The sequence below is a fragment of the Cherax quadricarinatus genome, chromosome 66, assembly GCF_038502225.1.
Source record: "Cherax quadricarinatus isolate ZL_2023a chromosome 66, ASM3850222v1, whole genome shotgun sequence".
NCBI classification, from domain to species: Eukaryota; Metazoa; Arthropoda; class Malacostraca; order Decapoda; family Parastacidae; genus Cherax; species Cherax quadricarinatus.
The window spans coordinates 20,223,340-20,251,141 of NC_091357.1; the positions used below are offsets into that span (position 1 = coordinate 20,223,340).

At 37.7% G+C, this 27,802-nt stretch overlaps 2 protein-coding genes across 2 annotated transcripts in view; one reads left to right on the plus strand and one right to left on the minus strand.

Moving 5' to 3' along the window:
- Positions 1-321: 321 nt before the first annotated feature.
- On the minus strand, positions 322-14,120 carry LOC128705511 (uncharacterized). The gene is made up of 6 exons (XM_070099198.1): positions 13,968-14,120; positions 8,928-9,128; positions 6,513-6,628; positions 5,978-6,105; positions 5,329-5,405; positions 322-5,048 (listed from the first exon to the last, which is right to left on the minus strand). Exons 2-6 carry the CDS (start codon positions 9,115-9,117, stop codon positions 4,927-4,929), a joined length of 633 nt encoding a protein of 210 aa, XP_069955299.1. The 5' UTR covers positions 9,118-9,128; positions 13,968-14,120; the 3' UTR covers positions 322-4,926.
- A 986-nt stretch (positions 14,121-15,106) lies between these two features.
- The window catches only part of Mad1 (Mitotic arrest-deficient 1), a 30,872-nt gene continuing 18,176 nt past the window's right edge, over positions 15,107-27,802 (plus strand). Inside the window, exons 1-5 of the mRNA XM_070099012.1 lie at positions 15,107-15,497; positions 23,376-23,419; positions 23,951-24,118; positions 25,700-25,765; positions 26,666-26,806. Coding sequence (XP_069955113.1) covers positions 15,254-15,497; positions 23,376-23,419; positions 23,951-24,118; positions 25,700-25,765; positions 26,666-26,806 — 663 coding nt within the window. The 5' untranslated portion in view covers positions 15,107-15,253. The remainder of the gene's footprint in view (positions 15,498-23,375; positions 23,420-23,950; positions 24,119-25,699; positions 25,766-26,665; positions 26,807-27,802) is intronic.

The window sequence follows — 27,802 nt, forward strand, 5'->3', positions numbered from 1 at the left end:
ACCCTTCCTGGCATGACCCCAAACCCACCTCTTCCTTCTACTCCAGATTTATATACAGTACCTTCTTAGTTATCCAAATTTTCCCATTTAAAACCAAAGAAAATTCTAGGTACACTATGCCTGGGAGACAATTGATGCTCAAATGTAATTTACATAATTCCTCTTCTTCCCTCCCCTCATCATACAAAAGGAACCCACTTTTGAAGAGGATGAAAGCTGGTGTATAAGGCATTTGAGGAAGAACTTATGAGGGCCCTAGACATGTGGTCCACACAAGTTTAGCACTTTCCTTGAAAGTAATAAATGAACAGCAAGAGCTAAATTAGCGACAAGTTTTACAGGAATGTCTGACCTGGAAGGTCACCTTGTCTATGTGTAAGATTTAAAACAAAAATCATCCTTCAAGGATATTTTCTTTTAACAAGTCGGCAGTCTCCTACCAAGGCAGGGTGACCCAAAAAGAAAGAAAATCCCCAAAAAGAAAATTACTTTCATCATCAGTCAACACTTTCACTTCACTCATACATAATCAGTGTCTTTGTAGAGGTGCTCATACGACAGTTTAGAAGTCCCTCCAAACTGTCAATATCCCAGACCCCTCCTTTAAAGTGCAGGCATTGTACTTCCCATTTCTAGGATTCAAGTCTGGCTAAAACTATAATAACCGGTTTCCCTGAATCTTCTTTCAATACACCGGCTGTATCCCACTGAGGTGGGGTGGCCCAAAAGGAAAAACGAAAGTTTCTCTTTTTACATTTAGTAATATATACAGGAGAAGGGGTTACTAGCCCCTTGCTCCCGGCATTTTAGTCGCCTCTTACGACACGCATGACTTACGGAGGAAGAATTCTGTTCCACTTCCCCATGGCGGTAAGAGGAAATAAACAAGAACTAGAAAGAAAATAGAAGAAAACTCAAAGGGGTGTGTATATACACCTACCATCCGACTTACGACCTGCTCGACTTACGACCACTCGACTTACGACCATGTTTTTTATGCCAAATTTCTGGGAAATAAACAACTATTTGTGTTGTACACAGCGTTTATCCTAAACCTTACAGTATAAAATACAGTACTAACAGCATAAAAAGTAAAGTAAAACATGAAATACCAAAATAAAACAATAAAATAAAGTCATTACCAAAAAGTTTTGTTGATATTCAGTAGTAAAGTTCGACTTACAGCCATTTCGACTTACGACCAGTTTCTCGGAACCAAACTCTGCCGTAAGTTGGATGGTAGGTGTATATGCTTGTACATGTATGTGTAGTGTGACCTAAGTGTAAGTAGAAGTAGCAAGACGTACCTGAAATCTTGCATGTTTATGAGACAGAAAAAAGGACACCAGCAATCCTACCATCATGTAAAACGATTACAGGTTTTCGTTTAACACTCACTTGGCAGGACGGTAGTACCTCCCTGGGCGGTTGCTGTCTACCAACCTACTACCTAGGTTCCCTGAATCCCTTAACTAAATATTACTCTGCACTTACCCTGCACTTTAAAGGAGGGGTTTGGGATATTGGCATTTTAGAGGGATATTTTGTGTATCTTTATACTTATATGCTTCTAAACTGTTGTATTCTGAGCACCTCTGCAAAAACAGTGATTATGTGTGAGTGAGGTGAAAGTGTTGAATGATGGAAGTATTTTCTTTTTTGGGATTTTCTTTCTTTTTGGGTTGCCCTGCTTCGGTGGGAGACGGCCGACTTGTTAAAAAAAAAAAAAAATAAACCGCTACACTGACAAGGGCCATACAACACTGCAGGGCAGAAAATAGTGCCGGAGCTATAAACAGCTAAGTGAAGAGGGGAGCAGAGGCCCGGGGAGAAAAGGGCTGGAAGGGATGCTAGGGGCTATGCATCAAAGTTTGTATAATAAAGCAGTTGCTGACAAAAAGTGATCGTAAGTCGAAAGCAGGGTGTGCAAGAAGGAAAGATAAAGTAAGAGCGTTAAGGCATCGCCGTTAGAAGTAAATCCCGTGAGCTCACTGGTAAACTGGACACTCCACAAGAAAGTAAAGAACCGAAATAGGGACCAGACAAACCTCATAGAGAAGAATAGGGCGTCGTTCCACAAGATACCCATGGGTAAGGCGAGGATGGCCAATGCGGAGATGGGAGACTGCAGTCTCCCGGGAACGGCAACGATGGTAAGAAGATGGCCACAAACCTAAAAGTGGTTTAATAGAGTGCAATTTGTTATGGTGCATGTCCAACCACCATTGTTGCCAACGGCTGCAAAGACAGGCAGAGATAACTGTAAAATAATCCCTGAACGGAATATCTCATATAGGAAACCAGGTCACATACCACTGATCGCGCAGTAGAATCCGCTTGTTCACTGCCCTGAACATCAATGTGTCCAGGGACCCAACAGAAAACAATGTCTTTGTTTTTGCTACCCACACAGCGCAACCAAAGTTGAATACGAAGGACCAACGGATGAGGGGAATCAAATTGTTTAATGGCCTGTAAAGTGCTGAGGGAATCTGATATGATCACAAACGTCGAAGGAGATATATGTAATACAGAGAAGTGCTATGAGGATGGCATACAATTTGGCGGACAACATAGTCAGGGAACACAGATGCGAACCCAACACTGTCAGAAGATACAGAACCATCTGTATAAACAGCGATGGCATACACATGCAACTGGGAGTGATCAAGAAAAATAGAGCGAGAAGCAGCCGTAGGTAGGAAAGCTTTGGTGCATGGCAGTAGGGAAGAACAGACACGAATTGTCGGGACCTCCCAATGGGGAAGGGAAAAGGCAAACACTACATGAACGTACAAGGGAGGCAACTGGAGAGAAGACCGGAGTAAGTGAAGACGAAGAGAAAACGGTCGGAGTAAGCAGGGGTGCTGAACAAGTAACGGACTTCTACTAACGTCTGAGACCAACCTATACGTAGAAGGAACACGAAGGTCATGAGAGAGAACAAAGTAATGAAGGCAATGAGCATCACGACGATCTTCTAAGGAAGGAACATTTGCCTCAGCATAGAGGCTTTGAACAGGGGATGAACGAAAGGCACCAAGGCATAAACGTAGGCCCTGGTGATGAAGGGGATCTAACTTAGAAAGAGGTGTAGGAGAAGCCACAGAATAGACTTTGTCACCATAATCCAGCTTGGACAAGACTAGGGTGGAATGCAAATGGAGGAAAGTTCAGCAATCTGCTCCCCATGAACGATGCTCAAGAATTTTAAGGAGATTCAGCCAACCATGGCAAGCTACCTTCAAAGAAGAAATACGAGGTTTCCATGTCTACCAGTGATAGGATATGAAGCCAAGGAACTTTACTATATAACACACTAGGATACGTGAGCTGTGTAATTACAATGAAATATCTGGGACAAGATGATGTGTAGTGAAGGTAATGAAATGGGTTTTTGCACAAGAAAATTTAAATCCATGAGGAGTGGCCCAATGAGAAACAGTCAATCGCATCCTGAAGGGAGGCCGCTACCAGGAAACAGTCAGCGCCTGTGTGAGCTATAGCGAAGTCATCCACATAGAGTGACAACCAAATATGAGATGGAGGAACATCCTTCAAGGAACCTGCTCTTCCTTACACTGAATCTGCTATTCTAGGCATTTAATGACCCTTCAGTTTTAGTTTTCTATGAATGTTATAACAATACAGCCTCTCCTCACTTAGTGATGTACTTGTTTACCAACGCCTTGGACTTACAATGGGCTCTCTGGCCCGTATGCATACCTAAATAATATATATTAGAGCTGATTTCCTCTATTCTGTTTATTACAATATACAGTACACTACTGTATAAACGTTTTAAAAGCATACCAGAAATGTTATAAATGGTGCAAAGGTGACATTACAACAATATCAAAGATAGTTGACACAAACCCACTACCATTGTAGTATGCTCCTCATTTAGTGACGAATTTGTTTACCAACGTGGTCTTAGGAACAGAACTCCATTGTTAAGTGAGGAAAGGCTGTAATTAAAACAATTTTAATGTCTTAAGATTCGACATGTCAACCCTTCAATAAAGGTGCTCTCGTGGTAAAGCATTAAAAATGAGCATAATTAAGAAAAACAAGTCAATCATTAGTTAAATCTGTACTCAAAATTGTTACGTCTATATGGCAACTCTAAAACCTTAAGATCTCAAGATGCAATTCCCTGCCATAGTAAAATTCCAGGATACAGAAAAGATCTGCAAGGTTGAAAGATCTCACTGCCCAATAAGATATAAAATATCTGAACAATTCTTTTAAACATATCTGAAGATGCTCGATGGGACAGTGGAGAAGAATCCTTCCTCTGTAAGTCATGTCATAAGATGCGACTAAAATGCCAGGAGTAAGTAACCTGTTCTCCTGTACAAGTTACTACATATATAAAGAAAAACTTTAATTTCTTCTTTTTTGAGTCACCTTGCCTAGGTGGGAGACGGCCAGTATGTTACAAAAATTAATATCTACAGTTAATATTTACAGAGCTGTAAATTACACTATCTTGGAGACTTAAGTTAAAAAATAAATTTTGCTGACAATGCAAAAACTGTAAGACAAACAGGTATCAGCACAATGAGCATACATAGTAGAAGGATTAAGCCCAAGTTAGATTAGAAGACTTTAATGATTGAGACTATTAATTACCTTGCTGTATACACAGTTCATATTTCTAATTACGTAAATGGATTAATCTGAGAGTCCACACATTACAGTACTAGTTCACAAATTTACTAGAAACAATCGTATAATAAGATATATTTTGTAGTAAATGTGCGGCACCGTATGACCCTTATGAGTCTAGTTCTTAGTTATGATTATAATAATAATATAGTAAACATATATGGTATTGTAAAAAATAAAGTATGTAATACCAGAATAAAGAAGTATTCATGTTTGTAAGTTCATCTGTTTGAATTCAAATGCTAAAATGTTTCATTAAAAGAAATCATTATCTGCTCCTATTTGGTCCCATAAAAAGTTTGTGATGAAGAACTGAGATTGTACAGACTTGTCAAACTTGAATGAGACAATGTCTTTCTTCTCCAGCTGGTAAATAACTGATATTTAGTTAAGGAAAATATACTCAAATTATATTCTTTGAAATTCTAAGTTTTCTGTATTAATACAAGATTATTTATTCTATAATACTGCATGTCCAAATGATACAAATTAGATACCTCTTATCTGAAAAGGTAAAAAATGAAAAAATTAATTGGTATTTTCCCTATGCTATTATGTGTGCACGTTCCATCACCTTTAATAAAAGTAACTTTTAAGTATGTATAGAGTGATTCTTAAAGGTAATGAACATTTTGTGAAAGTTTTATAAAAGGATACAGCCTTTGACGACATTCTCAGGAGCACCATAATCCCACTTCAAGTGAGAGATTTGCATGAATGCACTGATATCAGCTCTGCAATTAAAAAAATAATCACTTGGAGAGATTTAAAATTCAAATAAAATATACATGAGTGACATTTAAGATATAATGCAGTTGACGTAGGTATCCAGTACAACCCTGCATTTTTCAGAATATGAGAAATAAATGTGTTATGAACTACTGGTTTACCTAACGGAAACCACTAATTGGTGTCATGTCAACACTGTGAACTTTGTGAACAAAGGTTAAAAAAAAACAAGCAGCAGCAGCAGCTTGTCGTTATTTGTCATTTTTAAACTGCAAGAATATTTTACGTCAGATTGAAGAAAAAAAGAGAAAAGTTCTTACTGATATACACAATAACCTTCTCACAATGAGCAGAATATGTTCCTGAAAACTAACACTTAAAGAATAATATCATTATGCACAATGAAGAACATATGGGAAAAATAAAGTTAGGTTCTAGAGGCCTCTATAGCCAAGAAACTTTTTATTACATTCTATTACTGTACATAAAAATTAATACAGTACAGTACTACTTCATATTAATGCAATATATACTGCATATAAATAGTTCATACTAACAACTAATTTTGGTTGCTTACTTCAGTTTAGGAATGGAGGTTGTTGCTTTCTGACTCAAAGATTTTATTCTGGTGTTCAGCTGATTTTCGAGCTGCTCCAGATGACTTACACTAGAAACTGCAGTAGCAATCTCCTTTTCCACTTCAACCTGGAATATTATTCATCATGGTTAAAACATACTCAGTGACTTAATGGTTTATTCACCACTTGTACAATGCAGTTTGAAATGATGAAAGTGTCTTCAAAAACTGTATTGTGTGTATACATGTTATGAGAGTCTCTCTCTGATTAATGGATGATGAAAATAAATTGGTATAAGCAGGAAATGGCCATTGTGCTCAACAGAATAAAACTAAATGGGCAATATCAAGGTTTAGAAAATAGTCACAATAACTAGGATGGTGATGAAAATACCATACATGTATGTATTCATTTAATTGAAATTTATAATTATTTACCTAACATGAATGATTAAATAATTAATTAATTACTTAACCTGTATGACTGAACTTAGGAAAAAATAAGGAAGTACAGTAAAATCTGGTTATAACATACCTGTCTTCTGTTAGCTTGAGTAATCTTGCACAAGATTTGATTTGCCTGTCCTCCCATGGTCAACGACCGCACCTCCTCAAGCACAGATAATTCTGTTTTTTGTATACACAACAGTTCTGCCAACATCAATTAATGATGTTAGAACAATTCTGGTATTAATCTTTTGTGTAATATAAAATAAATTAATATACTGTATTTAGTACACGTGCAGGAAATTTTTAATATATGGTAATGGGTAACTCTAAAGACAATCTTATTAACCCTTTCAGGGTTGGAACCCCTGATTTGAAAATTGCTCTCAGGGTCAAAGAATTTAAAAAGTGAAAAATTATTTTTCTTATGAATGATAATCTTTTTCTGAAGGTAATGAAACCAAAAGCATGAAATTTGATGAAAACTTACGGAATTATGCTTTTGCAATATTTATGCACCGGCAATTTCGCCCATTTTGAGCCCTACTTCCGACCAATTCCATTGTCCCGGTCGACCATAGCTATTTCAATAGTATTCCTTCAATTGTATCAATTGAGTACAAGAAACTACCCATTTACCTATTTCAGCTAACCAATGTGATCAGAAATCAGCAATTTGCTCAATTTAATACAAAATTAAAAAATTACCAATTTAAAAACAGGGTTCAGAATAAGCAATGTAGACAATCCTGAAACTAAAAAAAAAATTTCCTCTGTTCATTAGTTATGTCCCCAAGGACTTTTATATTAGGCTTGCTTTCCATTTTGAATCTTTATTCACACAAAAAATAGAAGGCATACTGTTATACAGACTACTGTATACTGTAATTGTATAAATAATGTCAGCGCATTCATGAACACATATTAGACCTAATAGTTAGATGCCTATTGGATGAGAAATGCGATTTGTTTACTCTGGAATACTGGCTTTAAAAATCTAACATTTCTGTTACTTTGAACTCAATTTCAAGCTATTTTCAGTCCTGAAACCAATCAAAATTATCTCTATTTCTGTAAAATATCTTCCATTCTATCAAATGAGACCAAGAAACTGAATACGTACAACCATAAAAGCATACGAAAATACACCTCAAAGTTGCTGTTTTAAACCAATAAACACGATTGTAGTTTTCCCATTATGCACTGCTTGCTGCAGGATTCTTTTTTATATGGTGCACACTTACCGCAACAACCTATTCACTCATATCTAGGACCAAATTTACCGCTCGCAGCTTATCTGAGTGAGTTGAGCTCATGGCGTAGTGCTACAGGACTGACCCGCACTTCAAAGTCATAGTACAATGGGACCCACCCCAAAAGAGTTAAACATAAACATATACATATATATTTTTTTTTTAACAAGTCGGCCGTCTCCCACCGAGGCAGGGTAACCCAAAAAGAAAGAAAATCCCCAAAAAGAAAATACTTTCATCATTCAACTCTCTCACCTCACTCACACATAATCACTGTTTTTGGGTGCTCAGAACACAACAGCTTAGAAGCATATACGTATAAAGATACACAACATATGCCTCTAAACTGCCAATATCCTGAACCCCTCCTTTAGAGTGCAGGCATTGCACTTCTCATTTCCAGGACTCAAGTCCGGCTATATAAAAATAACCGGTTTCCCTGAATCCCTTCACTAAATATTACCCTGCTCACACTCCAACAGATCATCAGATCCCAAATACCATTCGTCTCCATTCACTCCTATCTAACACGCTCACGCACGCCTGCTGGAAGTCCAAGCCCCTCGCCCAGAAAACCTCCCTTACCCCTTCCAACCTTTTCGAGGACGACCCCTACCCCGCCTTCCTTCCCCTACAGATTTAAATGCTCTCCATGTCATTCTACTTTGATCCATTCTCTCTAAATGACCAAACCACCTCAACAACCCCTCTTCAGCCCTCTGACTATACGTATATATAAAACAATTTAGTCAATAAAAATTTTCTGAAAAAGTATTATAATATGAAGAGTACACCAGAAATGCAGTCTATAATGTAAATACTTTAACTGTAGCTACAGGCACTGAGCAGAACACCTGTTGTACTTGCTACCTCCTTATTTAATCATTCCATTCTTCCAACACTGTTTGCAGACAAATTTTCTAGTATACCTTTGTCTAATCTTATCTTATCAGGAAACATTTGTCTTGTTTCCTGATGAACCTTACCTAACCTAACCTAACATGGCTAATGTAGTTTTGTTCTAGTGAATTCTACATTACAAAAATGATCATTGGTCACTTCTAAATTATGCAATAGGACAGCAGCAGCACAATTAACATTTGAAATGAAAAAAAGTATTGGAAATCCAGAATACAGGACACTACAATCATAATCATGTAGGTATTTACACAAAACAGGAAGGAAAAACAACAGAAAAACGTAAGTTACAATCATTCTTTCCATCTTTTCAAGTGCAACTATAATCTCACCTCTGATGCTCTCCTTGTGCAACTGGAGGTCATGGTCACATTTTGCTATTATACTAAGGATGGGCTCTTCCAAAGAAGTGATAGAAGATTCAGTTTTACTGTTGTTGAACTGTGACACAGCCACAGACAATAACTTATGCAACTTCACAGGGTCTTTCATTATGGAGGTTTCTTCTTCACATCCTAGCATCTTGACAATCTCTTTGGAAGCAAGAAAAAAAAATGTATGTAATGTATGTATGTATGTATGTATATATATATATATATATATATATATATATATATATATATATATATATATATATATATATATATATATATATATATATATATATATATATAAAGATATATATATATATATATATATATATATATATATATATATATATATATATATATATATATATATATATATATATAAATATATATATATATATATAAATATATATATATATATATAAATATATATATATATATATAAATATATATATATATATATATATATAAATATATATATATATATATAAATATATATATATATATATATATATATATATATATATAATATATATATATATATATATATATATATATATATATATATATATATATATATATATATATATATATATATATATATATATATATAAAGTAGAATGACATGGAAAGCATATAAATCTATAGGGGAAGGAAAGAGGGGTAGGGGTCGTCCTCGAAAGGGTTGGAAAGAGGGGGTAAAGGAGGTTTTGTGGGCGAGGGGCTTGGACTTCCAGCAAGCGTGCATGAGCGTGTTAGATAGGAGTGAATGGAGACGAATGATACTTGGGACCTGACGATCTGTTGGAGTGTGAGCAGGGTAATATTTAGTGAAGGGATTCAGGGAAACCGGTTATTTTCATATAGTCGGACTTGAGTCCTGGAAATGGGAAGTACAATGCCTGCACTTTAAAGGAGTGGTTTGGGATATTGGCAGTTTGGAGGGATATGTTGTGTATCTTTATACATATATGCTTCTAAACTGTTGTATTCTGGGCACCTCTGCAAAAGCAGTGATAATGTGTGAGTGTGGTGAAAGTGTTGAATGATGATGAAAGTATTTTCTTTTTGGGGATTTTCTTTCTTTTTTGGGTCACCCTGCCTTGGTGGGAGACGACCGACTTGTTGAAAAAAAAAAAAAAATATATATATATATATATAAATTAAAAAAATAGTGTTGAAAGCAATAATAATGAGATAAATGGATTTAATTGAGGGCAGAGACGAATTTAAATCCTTTGAAGGATTATATGAATTATCATAAAATGTCATATTTATGAACAGTATCTTTCATTACTACATATGCATTACTGTAAATTTTCATTCATGAAGTAAATTTGTTTATGCTATTCTGTATTGTATAAGTGTTGAAATTTTAACCTTCAAATTTCCATTGACAAATTTATGCTAATCAGAAAATGGCAATGATGTAAATTTATGCCAAAATTCTAGGGCCTATGAAATGGTCCCAACTGGCATGGTTTGGATTACATCAATGATAACAGGTCTGTGCTATAAATGTGTGCAGTATAAAAAATAAAATTGTGTTGTATATAGGACATTGTGGGAGCCAATAATTGCCATTTACATTAGTTTACATATGCTTAGTATTTACATTGATTTAGTGTGATTGAATAATATACATACAGTTTTTTCCGGCATATACGGCACATTTTTTTTTCTCGAAAGAAAGTCTTGGATAGCCAGCCTGTGACTTACATGCTCAAGGTCAGGGTCAAGGGTAGGCTTTGGGTTAGGTTTTATCAGTTTTTTACTAACATTTCATTACAACTGCTTGGAAACATCGTGCCAGCAAGCAGCCGACACTCGTGCACCTTATATGCTGGAAAATATGGGATGTAAGTGAAACATGATATGAAAACATAAATATCAGTATAAAATATTTTTATTTTTAACACAAAGGCTGTTTCCCACTGAGGTAAGGTGACCCAAAACAGAAGAAACACTTTCACCATCATTCACTCTTATCACTGTCTTGTCAGAGGCACACCGATACTACAGTTCAGATACCCCTCCAAACTGAAAATATCCCCATTCCATAAAAAATTAATTAGATTAATTTTTTAAAAATCACCTGCACTGTGGGGCACATTTATTTTAGACCCTTCGGCAATTGAAGGGTTAGAGTAATGTACAGCTGACATCCAATGAAGTTCTACGTTCTGGTGTCTTGTCAAGGAAATATTGCTCAAATCTTGGTAGTTCTTAAAAGAAGAGTAAGACAACCATCCCTTGAAGAAACACTGTATTCACAATTATTGGTAAGTCGGGCAGACCCCCTACCCTAAGCTCAGGAGGGGGAGAGGGCGAGACAGAAAGGGAAAGTGAAAAAAAGAGAGAGAGAGAGAGAGAGAGAGAGAGAGAGAGAGAGAGAGAGAGAGAGAGAGAGAGAGAAGAGAGAGAGAAGAGAGAGAGAAGAGAGAGAAGAGAGAGAGAAGAGAGAGAGAGAGAGAGAGAGAGAGAGAGAGAGAGAGAGAGAGAGAGAGAGAGAGAGAGATAGAGAGAGATAGAGAGAGAGAGAGAGAGAGAGAGAGAGAGAGAGAGAGAGAGAGAGAGAGAGAGAGAGAGAGAGAGAGAGAGAGAGAGAGAGAGAGAGAGAGAGAGAGAGAGAGAGAGAGAGAGAGAGAGAGAGAGAGAGAGAGAGAGAGAGAGAGAGAGAGAGAGAGAGAGAGAGAGAGAGAGAGAGAGAGAGAGAGAGAGAGAGAGAGAGAGAGAGAGAGAGAGAGAGAGAGAGAGAGGGGAGAGAGAGAGAGAGAAAAGAGAGAGAGAGAGAGAGAGAGAGAGAGAGAGAGAGAGAGAGAGAGAGAGAGAGAGAGAGAGAGAGAGAGAGAGAGAGAGAGAGAGAGAGAGAGAGAGAGAGAGAGAGAGAGAGAGAGAGAGAGAGAGAGAGAGAGAGAGAGAGAGAGAGAGAGAGAGAGAGAGAGAGAGAGAGAGAGAGAGAGAGAGAGAGAAAGGGGGCACTACACACAGCTGAACCAGCTTCCCCCACAGCCATTCAAATATCTGCAGCACAGAAAAAAAATAACTGAAGAACAATATGCCAACCACTGATGTGCCCAGCGAGCAAGAAAAGAATACAAACAATTTAAAAACAATTAGGGGAATTTGTTGCCAATGGCATGCTCAGAATAGCAAAATGTCTGTGGAGAAGTCAATTCATATGTATACTGCAATACTCTGTACACAATAATCTAAATAAACAATTTAGTCAATATTTATTTACACTATTTTCAAATGCAACAATTATGTGAATCTGGATTTGCCATTTCCTGAGAATTATTTTGGCATTAACTAAAAGCAAAATAACTTTGAAAACATACATGGGAATAAATATGCTTGTAAGTCATTAACAAATACTAAGGCATCATTATTCCAGCAAGTACTGTAAAGTCTTTGGGGGTCAAATCTGCATCTGAAAATAAAAAGCCTAAACATGGGAAGCAGCATTGCTTGTTATTATAAGCAAGCAATTTATATGTACCCCAGTGATCTCACTGGCATTCCGAAGTCACCAATCAACTGGAAAATCTGATACCATCCTACTGCTGAAGACTTCTCCCATACATAAATTTAGTAAAGCTATCAGTACAGTGTCTGTACTCTGAAGGAGGGGTGTTAATGTTGCAGTTTTATAACTGTAGTGAAAGAGAGCCTCTGGCAAGACAGTGACGGAGTGAATGATGATGAAAGTTTTCCTTTTTCAAGCCACCCTGCCTTGGTGGGAGACAGCTGATGTGTTAATAATAATAATAATAAGCAAACACTAGCTTAATATAGCCTAAAATAAACCTAATTTATTTTGTTGGATACCTCATGGTTATATTTTACCAAATTAGCCAGCCTGCTAAATATATAATTTGCCAACATCAGTGACTTAAAACTATAGTGACTTCACCGGATACCATATATGTACTGTTACTGGATATACAAGAAACTCAGAAGTGTTAGTGCCTACAGGAGGGCCCCATTTTACATTGTTTTGCTAATGCAGCAGTTTGCAATTATGCCCATACTTCATTTATTCAGACTTCCTACAATAAATACATTCACCACTCACTATATCCTAAGGATGAAAATATTTTAAGGTAAGTAATGTGTGTGTTGTATATGCATTTATTTAGGCCTAGCTCCATTGCTCACTTAATATATGACAATGTAAACATGTTATCAGGCTTTTATATGCATTTAAAAGTGGAAAAGTTATTTTTCACTTTACTGCAGTAGAGCGGAACCCAACCTATAAGCAGGGCCTCCTGTAAGTCTAAATATGTTATTGAGTTACTATCTATCTATCTATCCTGGATAACAGGGATAACTTGTGTGCAAATGCAGAAATAATACAGTAATGTACGTATTAAGCTTTTTAAGTTTAACAAATGTTAAATCTTGATAAAAGTACTGATTTTTATTATTATAATCGTAGGGGAGCACTGAACTCGTAGGATTATACAATGCATGTGAGGGGATGTGGAAGGTATTCAGGTTCAATTCAGGGAACTGAAGCACAGATCCAATTCCCTAGATCAAGAGCCCCTCACCAGCATCAAGGAACCTTCCTTGAGGGGATAATGGTATTGAAGGCACACTGGTCTTATGGCTACATACATATTTATATATAATACACTATGCAAATTTAACTAAGGAGACTCCTACATTCAAAATTAAGCGCTAAACCCACAAGGGTCATACACTAATAGTTAATGTGGTCTCCACTGAGGTCTGTGATTATCATTGTATATGTATATACCACTTAACTCAAGCTTGTACTTCTACTATTTATGAACATCAAGAGTCATATAATTAATAATCTACCGAGTCAAACCAAAAAAAAAAAAAAAACCCAAACAAGTTCACCAAATGTTTATTTACATTTGAAATTCTTGACATTTTCAAAAGTAATTTACAAGAGCATAAGTTACATTCTAGGGAATAATTTTCTTAGACATCTACATGGACAATTCCAGAAGAATTAAAAATACTTACTGAAGAGCCAGGAAGACGATAAAAATATTAAAATTCTAAAACTTGAGAAGGTTTTCGTCTTGATGTTGTTGCTACATTTAAATCTTTTTAAGGTTGTGGTTGCGTCCAATCAATTTCAACAAATATTTTTTTAAGCGTAAAAATTTGCTTTATTTCACAGTGATAATTGTTTAAAACATGAAAATAACTGTTTTGGTAGTAATATATTTGAAAAATATTTAATAAGATGCTAAAAGTAAAGTGGAGTAATTGTATAGGTAAGATTATTATTTGTTCAGCAACACAAAAATTAATTCATTCCACATTTTATAAACATTTAATAATAACTACAATCAAACTTCACTTTTAATGCAAAAAGTAATCGGATTATAGTATATCGTAATAAATAATTTCACTTAATAAATTTTTGTTCGATAATAATTTTTTAGTTTATACGAGGATGTTGTCAATGGTCCCAGCTATGAGATAACAATGTTAGTGACTTAATTGGTGCTAGGCTTTTTACATATGTTTTATGCACTAGTTATTTTTTTTACAATGGTTTTAAGGTCACACAGGTGTTGTGGGATTACATGTATGGTACATCATGTAGATTTAACCTACGCTAACTGAACGTGTTTGCTGGAACTTTATCGTATTTTCTGCAACATTGCAAGCTCCTGATGATGTGTTGATTGCAACACGAAAGGCCTAGAGCTATCATCCAACTCCCCCGTGGTTGTTTTGTACATGTGTAGAGAACCTGGGATAACCCAAAAAAGTCAGTGACTTATTTTCATTTGGTTCCTTTATATACTTTACTGGCCTATTTACTTTACTGACCTACTTACTTTCCTGACTACTTACTTATACACTTTACTGACCTTACTTTACTGGCCTACTTACTTTACTTACTTTAGTACTTACTTCACTTACTTTACTTATTTACTTCACTTACTTACTTCGCGTACCTCACTTACTTTACTTACTTCACTTTACTTACTTGATTTACTTTACTTGACTTACTTTACTGACTATATAACAATAAAGTGCAGAAGGCTGGAAGGTGAGTGTCAGTGTATAAGCGACCTCATCAAGTAAATAAAATACGTTGTGTGCGTCTCTCACTAAATTAATAAATCATTTCTTCCCCAGGTTCATACAACACAGGTTGTTGTGCCCTTACACACCAACACCAACAATATTTCCATTTCTTGTTGAAACCTGGAGATAATTTCCACCCCAGGAGCCAGAAGTGGCCATCAACGGTTGTTGTGAACCTGGAACTTTTCCAGGGAAATTCAGTCATGGATTTGTCTCCTGAACCAACGATGGTGGTGAAGGCTCTGAAGGACCTGAATCAGTTTCTGACTGGCGGAAATAAGTCCGGAGATTCTTGTTTGAGTGGGTCCAGACGTCTCAACTTCTCTGGGGTGCTCAGTGAGAACAGTAGCAGTAGCTTCGTTGATGAGGACTTCGTGAGTGGTTTCCAGACTAAGAAAAGGCACCTTGATTCCCTCGCTGGATTTGGTAAGTCTAGCTGTCTGGAAAGTTAATGTGTGGTGCAGCTTTTACCATCATCAAGGCATCACACCTGGCAGAAATGTCCTTCACTGCCAAGGGTTCTTGATTCAAGCTCCACAAGGGAGGTTCCTTGATGCTGGTAAGGGGGTCTTGATTTAGGGAATTGGATCTGTGCTCCAGTTTCCTGAATTCAGCCTGAATGCCTTCCATCCCCCCCCCCATGTGCTGTATAACCCTACAGGTTTAGCTCTCCCCCATGATTATAATAATCTTAATTAAAAAAAGTGGAGGTATTCTTCACTTCCTTGAATTAAGCATAATTACTTCATATTTTCCAGACACTGTATGAACATATTGAGTTAAGCATTTCCCATGAATATATTCTGTAATAATTGCTTATAGTGATGATAATCTTCACAAATTCATGATTATTGATGTGGGGTATACCTGGGGAGGGATTCTGGGGTCAACACCCCCGTGGCTTGGTCTGTGACCAGGCCTAATGGTGGATCAGGGTACATACGTCGGGTTGCCGCATGCAGCCCAACGTACGAACCACAGCCTGGCTGGTCAGATACTGACTATAGGTGCCTGTCCAGTGCCTTCTTGAAGACAACCAGGGGTCTTGAAGACAGCCAGGGGTCTATTGGTAATCCCCCTTATGCATGCTGCAAGGCAGTTGAACAGTCTTGGGCCCCGGACACTTATTGTGTTGTCTCTTATCGTGCTAGTGGCACCTCTGCTTTTCACTGGGGGGATGTTGCACCATCTGCCAAGTCTTTTGCTTTCATAGGGAGTGATTTTCACGTGCAAGTTTGGTACTAATCCCTTTAGGATTTTCCAAGTGTATATAATCATGTTTCTCTCCCGCCTGCATTCCAGAGAGTACAGGTTGAGGAAACCATACCCCCGGCCGGGATTGAACCCGCGGTCATAGAGTCTCAAAACTCCAGCCCGTCGCATTAGCCACTAGACCAGCTAGCCACAATAAGATTCATCCAACTAGGTATATTTCTACACCATAGGAAAGTTAGCACAGGCACCTCTGTGACCACAAATGCAAGTTTTTACAGACGAATCTCCAGCTAGCGTGGCCACGCTAGCTGGAGATTCGTCTGTAAAAACTTGCATTTGTGGTCACAGAGGTGCCTGTGCTAACTTTCCTATGGTGTAGAAATATACCTAGTTGGATGAATCTTATTGTGGCTAGCTGGTCTAGTGGCTAACGCGACGGGCTGGAGTTTTGAGACTCTATGACCGCGGGTTCAATCCCGGCCGGGGGTATGGTTTATTTGCAATCGTGTCATTACGATTTCTTAAGTCAAGTACAGGTTGAGGAACTTCAAGCATTCCCAGTAATTGAGGTGTTTTATCACAGTTATGTGTGCCATGAAGGTTCTCTGTACATTTTCTAGGTCAGCAATTTCACCTGCCTTGAAAGGTGCTGTTAGTGTTACAAAAAACGCGATTCTAAAAGCTTAGAGATCTCCAGTGAATACTAGAAAGGACTGCCCTTCTAGCATCCAGCCTGTTACTGGGTTTTCGTAACAAGTAGTCAGTATCCTTGTCCAATTATCCATTAGAATTCAGTATGATTCAATAGTGCTTCAGGATTACAACTGGTAGGCTACTAACTAGAGAAATTAAAATTTAATAAATTTATTAAGTCTAGAGGTATATTATCAAATTAAATTAAATTAAATTAATCACAGTAATCAAAATAATATCACTTCTCTCGAGTACAATATTATTGTGCTGAAAGCACATATCACATTTATAATTCTTAAGTACCGTCTGGTACATTAACATTTAATAAGATATTACAAATATGTACAAGTAAGTGTGTATGTGTGTAAGTGCTCTAAGTAGTTCGCTATGTCTCACGACTCGACTAGACTTAAACAAGTGACTGACAAAGTCCTCAAATAAACTAACTTCTTGACCAACTGGCAATCAGAACAGTCTGCTTGAACAATAAAAAGAATGCTAAGCCCAATAGCAATATAACAAGCAACTGCGACACAGAATCAGGAACAAGGAGATAATATAACGACACTAAGTAGGGACCATCTGCAGATCCTCCACAAAAGTCACAAAACTCCCATACTACTGAATCTAAGTTCAGCATAAGAAAATCCCCGACTGTGATAATACACAGATACCAGTACAAGTTAGGTCAGAAGCTACAGCTCAGGACCTGAGTTACTCAGAGTGTCTATGTGACACACAACCTCAGTACAACGTCGAAAATCACTAAGTCTATACAATGTTCTGTGAACAGAGTTCTACAGAACTAACAAGAATAATGAGACAGACAATCTGTCCAACCACCAAGAGAGTCTAGACCAGACTGAATACTTCAGGCGAGGTGAGGACACCCCCCCCCTCGATCACGTGATAGCTCCGTGGGTTGCTGCCCAGCAACAACGAGAAGCCGGCAGTCTAACGAGCCACAAGCGATAATTACAGTAGTTAGACAATCAAGACTTGAACTGAGCACATAATATGTTACATCCTACCTCACAAAATTTAGCTAAGTCAAATAATAATAATATAAAGCAATATATTTACGATTTAGCTATTATCGCAAATATAAGCAATATAAAATTATATGAAAAGGTGATAATTATATATATACATTATATTCATAATCATAATATACATTATATATATTGCAACCCATTCAGGGGTTGCAACACCCCCCCAACACGACAAACGGTCGCACTAGGAGTTGCATTAATGTCTTTCACATTATTACCAATTACTCATATCAATACAATTTAATATAAACATTAATCAGAGTCTCTCTTGTGCAAAGCACCTCTACAATTTCACAGCGTCTGTACACTAAGATATGCCCCTAGTCCTAGGGCAGTACACAGTATCGTAGACAGGATAGCGTAGACAAGGAGGGCACGATGAGGCTCGATCATAGTAGAGGAGACTGCATTCCACTCTTAAGTAGTGGTTGTGGAATGCTATGTAGTATGGACATCTGAGTATGAAACAGCTTAAGGTGTGTAGTGAGGGGGGGGGGTCTGCGGCAGGACAGTGTTGCGTCACGCAGTACATCGCCCACACAACACTACCCACTCATCACTCAGCTTATGTCTCCTCCTCATACACAACACTACTGTGAATATATAAATATAATAATTAGACATGACATGAGTATACATAGTTAATATGGGCTGGAGGGATTAAGTTACTTTACTGAATTTGACATAGCAAGTAACAAAAGGTATTTGGGCATTAAAATTACGTTAATTTAATGTAACTGATAATTATTAAGGACGTGACAGAGCGTCAGCAATTACATTACAATGACCACTTATGTGTTTTATACTAATAGAATAAGGTTGGATTCTGAGGGCCCACCTCATGATCCTAGCATTTTTACTTTTCATAGTGTTAATATAAGTGAGTGGATTGTGGTCTGAAAAAACGTTAATTTTAAATGGGGAAGTGCCCAAATACACGTCAAAATGTTCCAAGGACACCACAAGAGCTAGAGCCTCTTTCTCAATAGTGGCATAATTTTTCTGGTGTCGTTTAAGCTTAGATGAATAGTAACATATAGGATGGAGAATATCAGTGGATGTTGACTGTTGGAGCAGCACAACACCCACTGCATAACAACTCGCATCTGTATGTAAAAAGGGAAGATTGAAATTAGGACTCTTCACAAGAACAGAGGAAAGCAGATGCTTCAACCTTTTGAACAAATCTGAACAATCACTAGTCCAGATGAACTGAACTTTGCTACTAATGAACTCAGTGAGAGGTGTAGGTGGAGGTGTGTGTGCTGGCTTGCCTGTCACTTGACACACGTGGCAACGTCGCACATGATCAGCTACTGTTTCCTTCATCTTTGGCCAAGTAAAATGTTTTGCCAGTTTACCGAGTGTCTTCTTGACACCCAAATGTCCTCCTATGGGACTATTGTGAGCAAAATCAATGGCTTGTTCACGAAATGTAACTGGTAACACTACGAGATGCTTGACTGTGGTGGAAACACTATCAGCTGACAACTTACATGTATTTTTCTCCATCAGTACACCGTTACTATAATAGTAACAATTATCGAGATCCTTTGCTTCACTCTCAGTAACTGCTATATCTCTCAGTCTTTCCAGTGACTGATCAACAAACTGATCCTTGATTAAATCATCATGAGTTAGAAATTTAACGTCAGTTGTGTCCTGACTAGGTTGATGACAGGGGGGAGTCAGTGTTAATGATCCTGGGCGCAGAGCGTCACTAAACAACATATTCAAGCCCAAATCATTGTCATCCACTAACTCAACAGGAGACAAGGATGGTTGTTGAATCTTTGACATAGCTCTAGTAATTGCGCTGAGAGGAAATAAAATAGGTTTCTCTCTACAAGCTTCAATGGCATAATTATCATCAGTGTTATTATCAATCACAAGTGGTTCTTTACATATACCAGCATGAAGGATATCGTTCCCTATCAACAAGTCCACTGACCTGATGGGAAATACACCACTGGATATACCCACTGAAATATAACCAGTATAATAGCTTGTTTCAATATAAACTTTGTGCAGAGGCACTTTTATAACAGCCCCTCCATAGGCTTCTAACAATACATCTATCTTGCAATAGGTATCGTCAGTTATGGGCAGTACATCTTCTCTTAATAACGTGAGATAACTGCCAGTGTCTCTGAAAGTAATTATCTCAGTTAGATGTGATTCGTCAAATCCTATTCTACCTCTTGAAAAGTAAGGACTCATCGCTGAACGAATCTTTTCGTCAGATACACTTTCTGACGCTAGTCATCTATCCTGAGTAACATTATCTAAAACAGTAGGATCAGAGGTATTACTAGGATTTTGGTGCCTTTGTTGCTCGGAAGAAGATACGACTTGTGTGGGGGCGCCAGCCGCACGACTGCTTCTCGTATCTCTTTCTAACTTATAGCAATACTCTCTAGCATGTCCTTTTCTGTTACAATAGGTACATTTAACTTTCTTCTTCTCGATATCAGATTTCTGTCTAGCCACAGAGACAGATTCAGGATTGTGAGTTTTCCTGGTAAAGGTACGAGAAGTTACAGTAGCAGGTACATCAGGCCGGCAATGAGCAGCTGATTTAGGTTGCCAACTTCTAGGACAATTTTTAGTTACCTTGTTTCTCTGTGTTTTAGTACGTACAAGTTTGTGAGAAATCTCGTAATTGTCTGCTAATGCTGCAGTTTCCAGAATATCCGAGGTAGTATGATCGATCAGATATTCTTGTATGTCAGCAGACATACAGTTGTTAAACTCTTCATGTAGTAACAACTGAACAAGGCTGTCGTAGTTGTTACACTTGGCAGACCTACACCACCTCTCAAATGCAACTTTTTTCTCACGAGCAAACTCTACACAAGTTTGATCTTGTCGTCGTTGTAACGTACGAAATGCGCTTTGATAACTTACAGGTAACAAGTTATATGTCTCTAGAATAGTTCGTTTGACAGCGTCATAACTAATGTACTTGGCAAATGGTAAAGCAGCAGTACAAGTTTGAGCTCTTCCTGTCAAAGCTGTGTGCAACAAGGTAGCCCAGTGCTTACGTGGCCAGTTCATAGCACGTGCCTGGTTCTCAAACACATCAAAATAGGTGTCTAAGTCACTCTCAAAAAACTTAGGAACCATGGATGCAGCTTTCTGCACATTAAATGTGTCCTGTGATCTATCAGTCTGTTGTCTTCCCAGACGAACATTTTCTCTTTGGAAATCTTCTTCGTTCAATTTCCTCTGTGCCTCTATTTGTGCAGTCTGCAACATAATGAGGCGTTCAAACCTCTCAAACTGTTCCTGAGAGATAGGACCAGTGGGTAATGGAGGAGTAGGGAAATTAACATGTCTTTCTGGACTGTCCTTAGGTCGGACACCTCGTCCAGCCGTCTCTAGAGAGTCTAGATCTGGTCTAGGATAAGTAGATACAGGTGTAGCATACAGTGTACTAGCATGAGGCTTAGTCTAGTCATACTACCAGCTATACTCTGTACTATTGTGTCAGTGAGGGAAGGAGTGAGCGGAGGTTCACTAGGCTCAGACACTTCTGCCATAGTTGCTCTTTCTTCTAAGAAATCAAATAGAGTCATACTTCCTAATTGTGACACTAGGCTTTCTGAATCTGAATCATAATCAGACATCTCTGTATGAGCAGGAAACAATATATCTTTAATTAACGCTCTGACAGTTTCTGCGGTGTAATTCCTGTTATACGTCACACCGAGATATTTGGCTACTCGCCAACACGTCTGAAGTTTTAATGTACTTAACTCAGACAAAGTCAGAGTATCAATTAACTGTTTCACTTTGGCATACATCACGAAAATAATTGTACTACGAGAGAGTGATTATGGGAAACTATAATCCTAATAGGAATTTTAGTGTTGGTTGTCTTAGAGCTAGAACTCATAAACAGTATTTCCATCTCCTTGGATCAAGAGACTCAGTCAGGTACATACATCCACCTGGTATGTTGTACAAGACTAAACTCAAAGTCTTCAGATTAGGAAAGTACTCAAAGTGTTTGATCATAGAGTTACTAGTATGTCAAACTGGACAATTTCTCCAACACCTTGGATCAAGAGCCTCCCGGACAGGCCCCCATTTGTTACAAAAAACGCGATTCTAAAAGCTTAGAGATCTCCAGTGAATACTAGAAAGGACTGCCCTTCTAGCATCCAGCCTGTTACTGGGTTTTCGTAACAAGTAGTCAGTATCCTTGTCCAATTATCCATTAGAATTCAGTATGATTCAATAGTGCTTCAGGATTACAACTGGTAGGCTACTAACTAGAGAAATTAAAATTTAATAAATTTATTAAGTCTAGAGGTATATTATCAAATTAAATTAAATTAAATTAATCACAGTAATCAAAATAATATCACTTCTCTCGAGTACAATATTATTGTGCTGAAAGCACATATCACATTTATAATTCTTAAGTACCGTCTGGTACATTAACATTTAATAAGATATTACAAATATGTACAAGTAAGTATGTATGTGTGTAAGTGCTCTAAGTAGTTCGCTATGTCTCACGACTCGACTAGACTTAAACAAGTGACTGACAAAGTCCTCAAATAAACTAACTTCTTGACCAACTGGCAGTCAGAACAGTCTGCTTGAACAATAAAAAGAATGCTAAGCCCAATAGCAATATAACAAGCAACTGCGACACAGAATCAGGAACAAGGAGATAATATAACGACACTAAGTAGGGACCATCTGCAGATCCTCCACAAAAGTCACAAAACTCCCATACTACTGAATCTAAGTTCAGCATAAGAAAATCCCCGACTGTGATAATACACAGATACCAGTACAAATTAGGTCAGAAGCTATAGCTCAGGACCTGAGTTACTCAGAGTGTCTATGCGACACACAACCTCAGTACAACGTCGAAAATCACTAAGTCTATACAATGTTCTGTGAACAGAGTTCTACAGAACTAACAAGAATAATGAGACAGACAATCTGTCCAACCACCAAGAGAGTCTAGACCAGACTGAATACTTCAGGCGAGGTGAGGACACCCCCCCTCGATCACGTGATAGCTCCGTGGGTTGCTGCCCAGCAACAACGAGAAGCCGGCAGTCTAACGAGCCACAAGCGATAATTACAGTAGTTAGACAATCAAGACTTGAACTGAGCACATAATATGTTACATCCTACCTCACAAAATTTAGCTAAGTCAAATAATAATAATATAAAGCAATATATTTACGATTTAGCTATTATCGCAAATATAAGCAATATAAAATTATATGAAAAGGTGATAATTATATATATACATTATATTCATAATCATAATATACATTATATATATTGCAACCCATTCAGGGGCAGGCCATTTAAAGATTTGGTTTGCAACACTCAGAACTGGAGAGTTTGAGGCTGAAGCAACTCAGAGATAAAGAACTGGTGAGTATTATTTCAGGTTGGTAGACAGTGGCCAACCAGGGAGATATTACCATCCTGTTGCATGAATGTAAAAATAGTCTGTTAAACATTTTGCACTGAGGTAGGATTGCCAATCATTTTTTTCTGTTCCTTGTACATGTAAATGGGCAGATAAATGTTTTAAACTGTTACATTCACTCTTCACTTATATTTACCTGACTGTATACATCTTCATATATGATCCTTCATTGGTCACGAAATCGTAATGACACGATTGCAAACAAACCATACCACTCTGATCGCGGGTTCTATCCCCACCCGTGGTATGGTTTATGATCCTTCATAGTTTGTACCTTTGTGTTCTGCATACATCCTGGTGACAGTGGTCTGTGAAGCTTTCCCTCGTGTATCATATTCATCACAAGGAATGATTTAGACTTGGGTTTATGAGTTGCATACACACATAATTAAACACTGAAGATAATCTGGATGCAGTGATTTGACAACTTGCAACATAACTTCAGAATTTAGCCAATTTATGCCTGTTTTCAGATTGATGACCTACAGCATAAAGTGAAGCAGGTGCAGAATCGTGAGAGGGAAACTCAAGAGTGTGCAAACAAAGTTAAAAAAGAATGCAACACCATCAGCTTTGAGATTGAGGCAAAAATGATCAAAATGCAACAAGAGCACATGGAGCAGTACAACACATTTTGTGAGGTGGTCGCACATTTGGCTCTTTGTGGGATCTGAAATATTTTTTATTGACCATGCCTGGAAAATATAAGTAAAACCCCTGGTCTCTAATGGTTTATTGCTAATATGGAAGTTGCTGTAGAACTATCTCCAGCCATCTGTCATTTTTATATATTTTAATAAAATTTGTGTCTTGTTTTTGTGGCTAATTACAGATATGTATAATTATGTAAATGGTATATAATACTGACAAGTAGATCAGTAAGATAGATGTGCAATAGTTTGGTATCTTTCTTCTTTCAACGAACCAACTGTATCCCACCAAAGCAGGGTGGCCCAATAAGAAAACAAAAGTTTCTCTTAACTTTAGTAATGTATACAAGAGAAGGGGTTACTAGCCTCTTACAACACGCATGGCTTACAGAGGAAGAATTCTGTTCCACTTCCCCATGGAGAGTTTGGTATCTATTTTTTATTTTTATTAAACGTCGGCTGTTTCCCACCAAGGCAGGGTGGGCTGAAAAAGAAAAACTCCCACCATCATTCACTCCATCACTGTCTTGCCAGAGGCATGCTTACACTACAATTATAAAACTGCAACATTAACACCCCTTTTTCAGAGTACTGACACTGTACTTCCCATCTCCAGGAATCGAGTCTGGCCTCCCGGTTTCCCTGAATCCCTTCATGAATGTTACCTTGCTTACACTCCAACAGCACGTTAAGTCCTAAAAATCACTTGTCTCCATTTGCTCCTATATAACACGCTCATGTATGCTTGCTGGAAGTCCAAGCCCTTTGCACACGAAACCTCCTTTACCCCCTCCCTCCAACCTTTCCTAGGCCAACCCCTACCCTACTTTCCCTCCACTACAGATTTATACACTCGAAGTCATTCTTATTTCGTTCCATCCTCTCTGTGTCCAAACCATCTCAATAACCCCTCCTGAGCCCTCTGGACAATGGTCTTGATAATCCTGCACCTCCTCCTAATCTCCAAACTACAGATTCTCTGTATTATATTCACACCACACATTACCCTCAGACATGACATCTCCACTGCCTCAAGCCTTCTCCTTGTTGCAACATTCACCATCCATACCTCACACCCATACAAGAGCATTTATATAACTATACTCTCATACATTCCCCTCTTTGCTTTCATGGATAAAGTTCTTTGTCTCCACAGATTCCTCGGTGCACCACTCACCTTTTTCCCCCTAGTCAATTCTATATTGTTGAAATGTTTTGCCTACGCTGTAAATTGCTTCTGCTGTCTCCTGTGAACTTGACAGAAGAAGCCTACCGTGTAGGCAACATGGTCTAACAATGAAGATACTAGAGATGTTTTAGTGATACATCATTCAAATTGTGATGTTCATGCTCTTCTGGAGAGTTGGCTAGAAAGCAAATATTTCCCTATGTTCAGCTAGCCTTGGTCGGAAATGTCCAATGTGTTCAAAAATTTGTCATGGCTACAGTATTAGTTTTGGGGTTTAGGTAGGGAAATTAGTCACTGTTGATAATGTATGATTATTAAAGATTAAATAAGTGTTAATAGAGATAATTTATGTTAAGGTTAATGATCCCTGTAATATTCCACAGAAAATTTCTGATCTTCGCAAAAAAGTGTTGGGCTTGGAAAAAGATGTTGACGAAAAGTCCTCAGAGGTGAGTACAGTATTTTGTACTGTCTATAAAATAATAAGTTTGGCATAAATACAGTGGTTGCTCTCATAACCATGTATCCAGTACTGTGATCAGTGATTGCCCTTACAAAAGTTGGATAAAAAGATGAGCATAACTGTCAACCAGCCTTTTATTGGGTAGTGTAAAAAAAAATAAAAATGGAAATAAAATTAATAACCAGCCATCCCCTTAAATAAGGCTGGTTATTAGTCTATATAATTTTTTTTTTTTTTTGGTTTACCATTTTAATAGTAATGTTATACAGTATTGAACTAGGCTTCCTGTCCTCCCCCACCTGAAAAGCATTTGAACCCTATGAACTTCTCTTCTATGTTTCTTAGTCAGATGATGACTGGATCACTGATGTTCAAACCATCATGTAGAGTTCCTTGACTGATATTTCAAACATTTATTTATATGATTAGATGTGGTATGTTTAGCAGTTAAAATGTCTGGGAAAAAATTTTACACATTTAGGCACTTTTTAGTCTTGTAGCCAAATTTAACTGAAAAGATCATTGACTATATATGTAGTTATAAAGAACATAAGAATATAGGAACACTGCAGAAGGCCTACTGGCCCATGCGAGGCAGGTCCTTATCAAAACGACCTCTACCTAAAGATACCCAAGAAATAACTCCCCGTACCCAATGACACCATTCAAACCCAGCCCCTCCCACTCATATATTTGTCCAGTCTCTTCTTAAAGCTACCCAAGGTCCTAGCCTCTATCACCCCACTGGGAAGACTGTTCCACGCATCAATTTTAAGATTGATTGACATGCATTAAGGATTAGTATGAGAAGTGACCTACATCATATGCACTTTATTCATTTCTCTACATTTAGAAAGGTATTAAATTTTCTGTACTGTATTTCCAGTTGGAGTTAACAAAGTGTCATACTGCAGAGCTAGAAGAAAATCTTGCCGGAGCCCAGGAGAGGTTGAAAGAGTCGGGGTCTAATCAGTTGCAGTTGGAAACACTGCAGTTACAGCATAATAGAGAAAAAGCAAAAGTTCAGGTAAAAGACGTTATGTAGAGTTTTTTCCTATTATTTCATTTCCTAGGAAAGGTTGGAGGGAGGGGGTAAAGGAGGTTTTGTGTGCGAGGGGCTTGGACTTCCAGCAGGCATGCGTGAGCATGTTTGATAGGAGTGAATGGAGACAAATGGTTTTTAATACTTGACGTGCTGTTGGAGTGTGAGCAAAGTAACATTTATGAAGGGGTTCAGGGAAACCAGCAGGCCGGACTTGAGTCCTGGAGATGGGAAGTACAGTGCCTGCACTCTGAAGGAGCGGTGTTAATGTTGCAGTTTAAAAAATGTAGTGTAAAGCACCCTTCTGGCAAGACAGTGATGGAGTGAATGATGGTGAAAGTTTTTCTTTTTCAGGCCACCCTGCCTTGGTGGGACTCGGCCAGTGTGTTAATAATGTTAATAATATTTCATTTCCAGGCGATACTGTGAGAATTCCTCTTTGCAGTAATTTGGAATACAAAACATAATGTGTGCATGCCCATAAAACAAAGCCGTCTCTGTAAGTTCACAAGCCCAGCCTCTTGGTGACAGTTTTAAGAACCAATTTTTATTTTTTTTTTTCACTGGATCAACAGTGAATAAGCTTTACTACACACAAGTATGAATGGTAAAGTGCTCTTCTCGTGGTTGATGTTTAGGTGCTTTCAGTTATTTCCCACAAAATGCAGTTCTGTGTTTTCTTGACAGTGCTGTATGACCCTTGTGGATTTAGCATTTAGTTCTGATTTTTATTATTATGTTTGCTTGGTTACTAAATATTATGAGGTGTAGTGATGAATGATGTAAGTGGCTGACTAGTACCTTCATCCTCCCTACATCTATTTTGTATTTTCTCTTACAATACCTGAAAAAGCCTAGGCGTGTAAGCCGTTTAAGTCATTTCCAGTAAATTCCCTATAAACCTGCACTTACAAGAGTAACTTTGTACTATTTTGATCTGACCTGGACCACTGTCAAGTCACAATTGAGGCAAGAAAAGTA

Bases quoted from the DNA above. Each gene is read 5' to 3' on its own strand.
- LOC128705511 (XM_070099198.1), bottom strand. From the start codon at position 9,117: ATGCTAGGATGTGAAGAAGAAACCTCCATAATGAAAGACCCTGTGAAG. The intron at 6,106-6,512 runs GTATGTTATAAC...ATAATATTCCAG, and splicing joins CTCAAGCTAACAGAAGACAG to GTTGAAGTGGAAAAGGAGAT. The intron at 5,406-5,977 runs GTAAGCAACCAA...TTTTAATTGCAG, and splicing joins ACCTCCATTCCTAAACTGAA to AGCTGATATCAGTGCATTCA.